A 10,457-nucleotide genomic window follows, 5' to 3' on the forward strand; every position below is an offset into this window, starting at 1 on the left:
ATAAATTAAAAAAAAAACCATATCTCTGCCTTTTTTTGCATGTGGGGAGGATGTGGGAGGATTGTTCTCGCACTGCTACTTTTCCAGATTACTTCTAAAATTACATTGTACTTGCATTTGCATTTCTTTGGAGACATCTTCAGCATTTTATAAAACTGCATTATTTAGGTCATTTTCTTCTGTTGAATTTGGAGGAATTCATTCTGTATTAAAAGCTAGACATCTTTGCTCTTGTCTTAAAATGCACTTTTTCCCCCTGTAATACTCTAAGAGACTTTGAATTAGGCAACTTTGCAGTTATGACTAAAAAAAGATCTCGAACACCACAGAGTAAATTTTATTAAAATAGCATCGGGGCACCTGGGTGGCACTGTCAGTTGAATGGCTAATTCTTGGTTTCGGCTCAAGTCATGATCTCAGGGTCATGAGATCAAGCCCCTCATCGGGCTCTGCACTTAGCAGGGAGTCTGCATGAGATTCTCTCTTCCACTCCCTGTGTGCCTCACTCCTCTGTCTTTCTTTCTCTCAGATAAATCTTTAAAAAAATAGCATTGACTCAATAGAAGGCTGAAACCCTCCAAAATCATCAATCTACATAACATTTTAAAAATAGAGTTTCATTGGTTTAAAAAATGTTTAGTCTTAAGACCAGACAGTCTCATAAATTCCAAGGGTAACTGATTAGGCCATAACTTGTTTGTTAATTTTAAACATAGCATTGACCAGTAGTTCTCAGAAGTTTCACCAGGAAGAACAAAAACCCCTTTTATCATCTTCCCTGTGGTCTTTTTTATGAAAGATTTTATCCACTTCATTGACTATATTAAGTTCTAGTTTCTCAGAGCTTCTAAGCAGCAGGAAATCCCAAATAAAGAAACTTGATGTTTTACTTATTGGCTTAGTATCCATCCTACAAACATTTTATTGAGTACCTTCTATAGTCTCAGCACTGTACGTAGCAGAGTGTGAGCAGTATATGAACCTAGAAGAGGACCCTGAATCAAGTCTGGGTAGAGGAAGAGTGTGCAGAGGAGGGACCATAGAGGAAGACTTCCTCCAGCCATTGGACTCTATGTCTTAGAGACTGGAGTGCAAGGGAGTCGGTCAGTGGCTGCGGGACAGGAGAGTTGATGGTAAACAACCAACAGAGCCATGGCACCATGATAAGGAAACATGATGCTGGACAGAGACACAAGGAGGCATAAACCATGAGGCATGTAATGCCACCACATAAGCTGATTAGGTAAACAGAGAGGCCTTACTGTGATAACCTTCCTAAGCTTAAGGAGCATGCATCCTGCCATATTTTGGACATTTCAAGCTAAGAGGTCTGTAAAACCTCCAGCCTGGAGATGTCTAGTACACTGCTCCTTAAACTTTCATTGCATGTCAGTCACTGGGGAATCTTATCAAAATGCAGATTCCGATTTACTCAGTCTGGTCTAGGACCTGAGAGACCACATTACTGTCATTCCCCCAAGTGATGGCAGTGCTGCCAGGATACAAACCACAGTAGCCAGGGCCCAGCAGATGATCTAAAGGGTCAGGAGAGGCTTTTAAACTCAAGAGGAAAATTTGGAAATGATTGGCATATGATTGGGAGTTAAAATCAGAAGAGACGCTTATAAAAACCATCCAGAGGGAACGCATGGGACAAAGGGAAATCATAAGCCTAGGGTGAACCTTCAAGGTAAACCAAGATTGTAAAATGTAAACATTTTTATTAAGGTTGGTAATATCTATTTGCTTTCAGACATTAATTTTTAAGAGCTTCTCTAACATCACTAGAGCTGGAAGGGTATAAATATTTTTATTTCTCTTAGTCATTTTTTAATACTTAAAAACACGTGTGTGTGTGTGTATTTTTTTCCTTTAATAAAGCTCTTCTGAGAGCTGCTTTTGTTTTGTTTTTTTATTAAGTAGACTCCACACCCAGCATGGAGCCCAATGTGGGGCTTGAACTCACAACCTTGAGATCAAGACCTGAGCTGAGATCAAGAGTCAGACACTTAACTGACTCAACCACCCAGGTGCCCCTTGAAAATATATGTTGGACCCCAGTCTGTACTTTCTTGGGCTCTTAAGCAGGGACTCCTACCTTCTACAGTAGTGGATTTTGACTAGCAAGTCTTAGGTCCTAGCCAAAAATTTATGTTCTAATTTTGACAGAAGAGGCTGTATCATTTGTAAATCAGTCAAGGAAATAAATCGTTTCGTTGTTTACTCTTAACCATTCCCAGTATTTGCCAGTCCCACAAAAGTAACAGAAAAATGACTCCATACAGTAGCTAATTGGGTCCTTTTTATAACCTTACCATGTTTTGAAATGGAAATAGAAATGTATTTTTTTCCCATAATGAATTTCTTGGTTTGACCTGTGTGATAAAGCATTCCAGATTCCATGTAGAGATTCTAAAAATAGCTTTTCAAGCCTTTTGAAGAAAATAAATGTTTAAAATGTTCTACAGAGGTAGTATTCTATAGCTTGGTAACAGAGTTAACCAGGTTTTATTCTTTTTTTGTTTTTGTTTTTGAAGTTAGAAAGCTATTTCTTCACTGTAATAGAGTTGTTTTTTGGTTTTTTTTTCTGTATTATGTTAGGGGCAGCAGAATGCAGCCAATGTGCAAAATACTATTTCCTTGTAGTCTAGACTTTGAAATATTTCTTTAGATATAATTAAAATTGGAATTTTAGATTTGTTGATCAGAGTGCTAATTTTAGCTTCTTAAAATAAATTTGAAAAAAAGTATTTGTAGGGGCACCTGGGTGGCTCAGTCGGTTGGGTGTCTGCCTTCAGCTCTGGTCACAATCCTGGTGTCCTGGGATCGAGCCCCACGTCAGGCTCAGCAGGGAGCCTGCTTCTCCTTCTCCCTCTGCCCCTACCCCTGCTTGTGCTCTCTGGCCCTCTCTCTCTGTCAAATGGATAAATAAAATTTTAAAAAATATTTGTACTTTGAGAGACTTTTGTACATTTCTTTAAGTGAACAAAATTGCCTAGAAGACAGGTCTTGATTGACTCCTAATTTTAAAATGAATAAATGGTTATTATTCATGGGATAAATTGTCTCATTTGGTTAGTTACTCATTATTATTTATTTTTAAATGTTTAAAAGTCATATGACAACTTGAAAATGTTTATGGACAAATCAAAAACTAACATCAAAATCAAATGAACTAGCTGGGTAATCGTCAACCCCAGAGTCTGTGTTTGCTCAGTATAACCAAACTGGTTGTGCAGTGTGGGCAGTGAGAACACATCAGGGGAGAAACTTTTGCAGACTTCAGTTATCACTCACTGTTCTTGGTTTGATTTTACTTCACAGCCCACAAAACTCCTAGTTTTCCTAGCAGCCTCAGTGAGCACTAACTACATTTTCAATTTTTTTCCTTCATTTCTGTCGATGAGTATGTGATGGATTGAATTAAGGAAAGCATAACCTCGTTCATAAATATGAAGAGACAAAGCATTGAAAATGCCATTTTCAAAGTGTTTCCATTTACTCAAAAGGACTTCTGCAGCCTGAGGAGACACGTGGTAGTTGTGGGTTAGCTAGAGATAGGCCCAAGATTTCCCTTTAGAAAACAGTCACTTAAAAGCTTCAGATCAAATTAAGTAGTTCAGTGTTTACATGTTTTCCACACCATCCTAACCTGATCCACATTGTATTTCTTACTGACACTCAGGACTGACAGGGTATTAGTAATTTAGTTCTTAAGAAGATATTTCTTTTTGCATTACTGAAACAAAAAATAGATATTAAGTACAAAACATAGTAACTGGTATATAGTAAGTACCCAGCAAATGTCAGTCTCTTCTCATTATGGATAGTAAAGAAGTTAGGTAAGAATTTTAATATTTCCAAAGTTTAGGTATCCTGGATGCTTGACCTTTCCTGCCATTATCAAGCACTCTATTATAGTCCATGGCAGTGATCTAAAGCAAGGCTAACCCCTTGTGAAGAGAATAATTATTGCTAGGATTTTCATGAAATAGCAAAGATTAAAGAGAATGAAGGCAAATTAATTTACTGTGCCTTTTGGATGAATTACTATAATTGCATTGTTTTTTTAAGCCTCTCAACACTGTCCATTTAAGAATTAGTTTTTTATGCCATCATGTTGCTTAACTGGGTCACCTGGGTGGCTCAGTGGGTTAAGCATCTGCTTTCGGCTCAGGTCATGATCTCAGAGTCATGGGATGGAGCCCTGCTCAGAAAGCAATCTGCTTCTATCTCTCCCTCTGCCCCACCCCCGCTCCTGCTCGCACTCTCTCTTTCAAATAAATAAAATCTTTTAAAAATTTGTTTTAGAAACTATTTAATATTTCTTTATTAGTTATTTATTAAGTCGCATTTATTTGATATTGATTAAAATACTTAAGAAAATACTGTTCTTTGCATGGAAGGAGCTTTTTTTTTTATTTTGAAAACGTATGTTCATTTTCTAGGTAGCAAGTAGTAAATAAAGGTTGTTCATTCCCTTTCAGTAGTTGAAATCAGAGAAAAGTAATTATAAAGTCAGACTATCCTAAAAAAAAAAGTGAGTTCGAATAATCTTTAAACAATTTAACATACATTGGGCACTTAACATTGTTCAGTGGTAAATTTTTAATATTATCAAGTATACAGAATTCAGCTGTCTTAAAAGATTGTTGTAGTCTTCCTGTCTTCCTGAATGTCACTTTTATAATAGTCTAATCACAATCTCAACACATTGTTTACCTCATACATTGTATGCCCTTTTTATTTCCATGTCTACAGAAAAGCACACATACGTTAGGTGTAAAACTCAATGAATTTTCTCAAACTGACTCTTTCTATTGTAGCGCCCAAGTCAACTCAGAATAATGGTGGTACCAGAAGGCCACTTTCTTCCCTGTCCCAGTTCCCTTCCCAGGCCTTCTCCCTCAATGCCTCTTCATGAGCTAAAAAATGAACTAAATTGAAAAAAAAAAAAAAAAAAAACTAAATTGCACTAGTTTTCACCATGAACATATCCAGATGAAACACCATTGAATTTTAACAAAAATCTGTCTTAATGTTAGACTTCAGATGGTCTTTCACCTTCATCTCTTCTCTTTCCCTGCAGCCCACTTCATCCCACAAGAGTTTAAAAAAAGTTTAAGCTTTATATGTATAAATATATATACATAGAAATACATATTCAAAGCTCTGTGCTATCTTCATTTTCTAAATAAGTAAAGCTAGTGTATTGATTTTTTGCTATTACTGATTAGATATTTCAATGTAGTCATGTTTTTGCCCAGACAACTACTGGTAAATGTTACGATTGTCAGTATTTGGTAATGAAATTAAATTAGAAACTTAAGCCATGAAGTCAATATTGTCACTTCAGAAATCCATGGAAAAGCTAAAAAGTGGAGGGCAATGGAGCAGTTTCATTGTTCTCTGCACAATTTCCTTTATTCTGGATTGTTCATTATTGTCCTTAGATTTTGAAGATGACATGATTATAACATCTGATGTCTCTCGATATATCGAAGACCCTGGTTTTGGGTATGAGGACTTTGCCAGACGAGGAGAAGAACATTTGCCAACATTCCGAGCTCAGGTATAAGATGCCTTTAATTCAGAGAAACTAGAGAATAAATACTGTCATTTTAACTGTGAAATGTTGAAATGTAAGTACATTGACTTCTAAAGAAATTAATGGTCATTTTGATAGTCTGTGAATCTTTTGATGTAACCTAGTTTTTGGCCTAGTCTAATTTGATCTCCCAGGAGATGAATTTTTATTTCAATGTTTCCTCTCTAAGAAGGCAAAAGGAAATGTCTTACTCAGTTACTTGCATTATTACATGTATAAAATTGTATACCAATTTTGTATAAAATTCATACCAATTTTTTTTTTAGAGGAGCAGGGAGGAAATCAAGTGATAAAGTTACATTTATAATAAAATGGCATTTTGTAATAAAACCATAGACCAGTAGTTATGGGCTTAAGTGCTACCACCCCCACCCCTAGAAAACAGAACGACAGTAGTGATGTGGCTCCTAAAGAAAGTAGAAGTTTGAATTAAGACAGACTCCTTTGCACTTGTTTCATATGATCTGCTGTGTCACTGAGTAGGTTTGGTCACATAAGAATATTCTCAGGTCTTCTGGGGTTCTTCCAGATAAGGGTATAGTTTGCATAGTACACAACAACAGGAGGTGGCCAGAGTTCATCACCAGCATGTCAAACTATGGACCCCACTGAGGGAACTTACATGGCATTTTGATCTATGAACTGATGTGAAGGGTTTCTAGTAAAGCTATCAGCTTAGAATTAAATATGAAATATCTTCATGTACTTGCTTCAGTAGTTACATTTACTACAAACATGGAATTTAACTGGAAAATGCCCATTTTGTAACTGGATACAATTTATTCTTTTAGGACTATACCTGGGAAAATCATGGGTTCTCCCTGGTGAACAGACTTTATTCTGACATTGGACATCTTCTTGATGAGAAGTTTCGCATGGTCTACAATCTCACCTATAACACTATGGCCGCCCATGAGGATGTTGACACAACCACGCTGCGCAGAGCTTTATTTAACTATGTTCACTGTATGTTTGGAATCAGGTATGTTCATTGCTGAGACAGTTTTAAACATTTCTAAATGAAAATTCTGACATGAGTCCTATTTAGTGCTATATAGTACTAGGGAGAAAATATTACATGTGGACTTCTGATTTGGAAAAATGACTTCCATTTTATAGAAAAACCTTTTTTCTTTGTTTGACTGTTGGGAATCTTAGCAGGCACCTAGAAATACAGTACTAAGACTTTACTGAGGGAAAAAAAATCAGTAATCATTGAGGGATAGGATAGCATCAGACTCAATTTAAGAATCCTTCCTGGAAGAATTAGGCAGCTAAAAACCTTTCATTGTGCCCCATTAGTTCACTGTAATAAATGCTGGTTTGTTTGTTTATTTTTAAAGGAATGGTAATTAGGATATAAATGAAACTAAGTTAGATTGTGTCCTCATAAAGCTCACATAAGAATATTGAAATGAAACTCTCAGTCAATATAAATTAATGGCCTCTAAATTTAGAAAATTGGCATTGAGAGGACAGTGAGTAAATGAGTGAATGAGATAGATTGGTCTAATCAGGAAAGCTTTTTGGGGAGAATGTGCCTTTTTGAGCTCGGTTTTGAAGGCAGTTATGGAAAAAGAATAAATTCCCAGTTAAGAATACATTCAGTTTGACTCTACTATGTTCTTTCTAATAGAGTATCAGAAAGCCTTTATGGAATGGAATTAGAATTTACTTTGTTAAGCAAAGTATTTTCTATAATTTTCATTTAAAAATTTTTCCTGAAATATCAACTAATAGTCAAGCATTCTACCTAGAAGATACTGTTAAAATGGTAGTTAACTATGCTATTTGCTCACTTACCATTCCAGACAGTAAGTTAACATACAATCATCACATTTTTTTTTTTAAATTTATGATAGTCACAGAGAGAGAGAGAGAGAGAGGCAGAGACATAGGCAGAGGGAGAAGCAGGCTCCATACACCGGGAGCCTGATGTGGGATTCGATCCAGGGTCTCCAGGATCGCGCCCTGGGCCAAAGGCAGGCGCCAAACCGCTGCGCCACCTAGGGATCCCCTAATCATCACATTTTAAAACACATTTATTATACCTACCTAATCTAGGAAGAATAAATACTAACAATATAATTCAATTGTGATAAATTATGTTCAAGACAATAAAGGACAAATGTTATGGGTGATTATCTGTTAGATGCCACCAAATAAAACTCGTATAAAATCTTTGAATACTTATTTTTAACTAAGCATATGTTTCGGTTAAAAATTAACTGAAAATACAGAAGAGAAATCCCATGAGCTCCCAGTAGTCTCTGTGCCCATTGACTCTACCCTGTCTCCTCTTTTATTATGGATAAACTCTGTAGCCCTGTGTACCTGTATACAAACTCCCATCTCCTTCCATTTAAAGATCCCTATTCTAGAATAAAGATGATGTGGTGTGTGTATATATATGTGTAGCATATTGTATATATGCATATATATATATTGCATATATGTATGTGTGTATACACATGCACACACACAATGGAATATTACTCAGCCATTAAAAAGAATGAGATCTTGGCATTTGTGACAACATGGATGGACTTAGAGAGTATAATGCTAAGTGAAATAAACCAGAGAATGACAAATACCTTATAATTTCACTCATGTGGAATCTAAAACACAAAACAAAGAAACAAGCAGACTGATACAGAGAACAAACTGAGGGCTCTTGGGAGAGGGGGAGGGGAAGGGCATCAAGAGGTAGTGTTCCAGTTATAAAAGAGATAAGTCACGGTGATGTAATGTTCACCCCAGGAATCTAGTCAATAAGATTATAGTAAATTTGTATGGTGACAGATGGTAACTACATTTATGGTGAGCATTTTGTGAAGTATATTAATGTTGAATCACTGTATCATGCACCTATAACTAATATCATATTGTATGCCAACTATAATTAAAAATTAAAATTCCAGGATGCCTGGGTGGCTCAGCGGTTTAGCGCCTGCTTTTAGCCCAGGGCGTGATCCTGGAGTCCTAGGATCAAGTCCTGCATCAGGCTCCCTGCATGGAGCCTGCTTCTCCCTCTGCCTCTCTTTCTGTGTGTCTCTTATGAATAAATAAATAAATCTTTTAAAAAATTAATTAAATAAATAAAAATTCCTGCTTCTGGGGGTGCCTGGGCAGCTCAGTCTATTAAGCATCCAACTCTTGATCTCAACTCTAGTCTCAATCTCAGGGTTGTGAGTTCAGGCCCTTAAGAAAATAAAACAATAAAACAAAATTCTTCCTTCTCCTGCAGAATCAACTTTACCTCTTTACTTTCTCATCAGTATATACACAATGCTGTGAATTCTCTCATCTTAAAAAAAAAATCCTTTCTTCATCCTTCTTTTCATTCTGGCCCTTGCCTCATTTTTCTGCTCCCATGCACAGCACATCTCTTTGAAGAAGCGTTGTATATACTTACTGTCACCATTTTATCCTCCATTTGCTCTTGAACGCACTAGGGTACCAGACCACTCCCAGTGAGGTTGCCTTTGGCCCCTGTATGGCTGCTTCCAGGGCTCAGTTCCCATCACATTTGATTGGTCAGTAGCATGGGCCACAGTCCATCACTCCCTCTGCCTCCATACACATTGAGTCCAGCCTCTGGGCTCCTGCTAGTACTTCTCCTGGCATAGGCTCAAATGGCAGCCTCACCCCCCTCCCTAAAACTACAGTTCCTCTTCTCACAGCCTCATTTCCCTTTCCCTCCACAGCAGTAAACACCCCCTGACACCTCACATGCTAGATTTTTTGTGGTTTTTTCCTTTCTTCTCCAGTAGGATTGAAATTCCATGAGACCAGGGATTTTTGTTTATTCTGTTCATCCATGTATCACCAGTGCCTAGAAAGGTACATGGAAAGTACATGGCATATGATAGGCATTCAGTAAATATTTGTTACAACATTTAGTTAATGAGTTTTTTGCATTTAATTGCTATACAATAAACATCTCTTGATATAAATCAGAAATTTGGGGGGCACCTGGGTGGCTCAGTCGATTAAGCGTCTGCCTTCAGCTCTGGTCATAATTCTGGGGTCCTGGGATCGAGCCCTGCGTTGGACTTCCTGCTCAGAAGGGAGTCTGCTTCTCCCTCTCCCTCTGCCCCTTCCCCCTGCTTGTGCTCTCTCTTTCTTTCTCAAATAAGATTTAAAAAATCAGAAATTTTGACTTTGTCATTTTAAAACTATTGTCATTTTGCTTATAGGTATGATGACTATGATTACGGAGAAGTTAATCAATTACTTGAACGAAGCCTGAAGGTTTACATTAAGACAGTGACCTGCTATCCTGAAAGAACCACCAAGCGCATGTATGATAGTTACTGGCGTCAGTTCAAGCACTCAGAAAAGGTGTGTTTCATGATGATGTTACAGACACCTTAGGTACATTCCAATGTAATTAGTAACGATCCTGCAAATTACACAGGAAATACTAATAAATGAGTGCCATTAAAGAAAAGGAAGTGGTATCATCTGGCCATCTTTTAAAAAGATGTTAAAATTCCAGTCTATTGAGTATTAACTATAAATTTTGGTTATATGTTTGGCCAACGTGGTGTGTATAGTAAATATGTAGCATCAGCCTTTGAAAGGCTGGATCTGGATATTGATATTTTTAAAGTACCTTTAGGAAAATGTCTAATGTTCTAATGATAAAAATCAAACCTACCAAGATGTATTAGGTGTGATTGTTCCAGGCCTAGAAGGTATCTCCATTTAGGGAGTAACTAGCCATTAGAGTTAACCTACTAGAACAGTTTCTCATTCCAATTTGGTAATTGACTATTTTGACAATACAATGCGTGATATTTGAGCCAAGTGTGTATGTACCATTATAAAAGAATATTTCTTTAGA

General features: G+C 36.9%; 1 protein-coding gene across 2 annotated transcripts in view; it reads left to right on the top strand.

The window, feature by feature from the left end:
- The window catches only part of SESN3 (sestrin 3), a 71,561-nt gene that overhangs the window by 52,165 nt on the left and 8,939 nt on the right, over positions 1–10,457 (top strand). For both annotated transcript variants that reach the window (XM_038568266.1, XM_038568267.1), the window contains exons 7-9: positions 5,454–5,572; positions 6,400–6,590; positions 9,808–9,952. In XM_038568266.1, coding sequence (XP_038424194.1) covers positions 5,454–5,572; positions 6,400–6,590; positions 9,808–9,952 — 455 coding nt within the window. The remainder of the gene's footprint in view (positions 1–5,453; positions 5,573–6,399; positions 6,591–9,807; positions 9,953–10,457) is intronic.

The sequence above is a fragment of the Canis lupus genome, chromosome 21 (genome assembly GCF_011100685.1).
Source record: "Canis lupus familiaris isolate Mischka breed German Shepherd chromosome 21, alternate assembly UU_Cfam_GSD_1.0, whole genome shotgun sequence".
In the NCBI taxonomy this organism is placed as follows: Eukaryota; Metazoa; Chordata; class Mammalia; order Carnivora; family Canidae; genus Canis; species Canis lupus.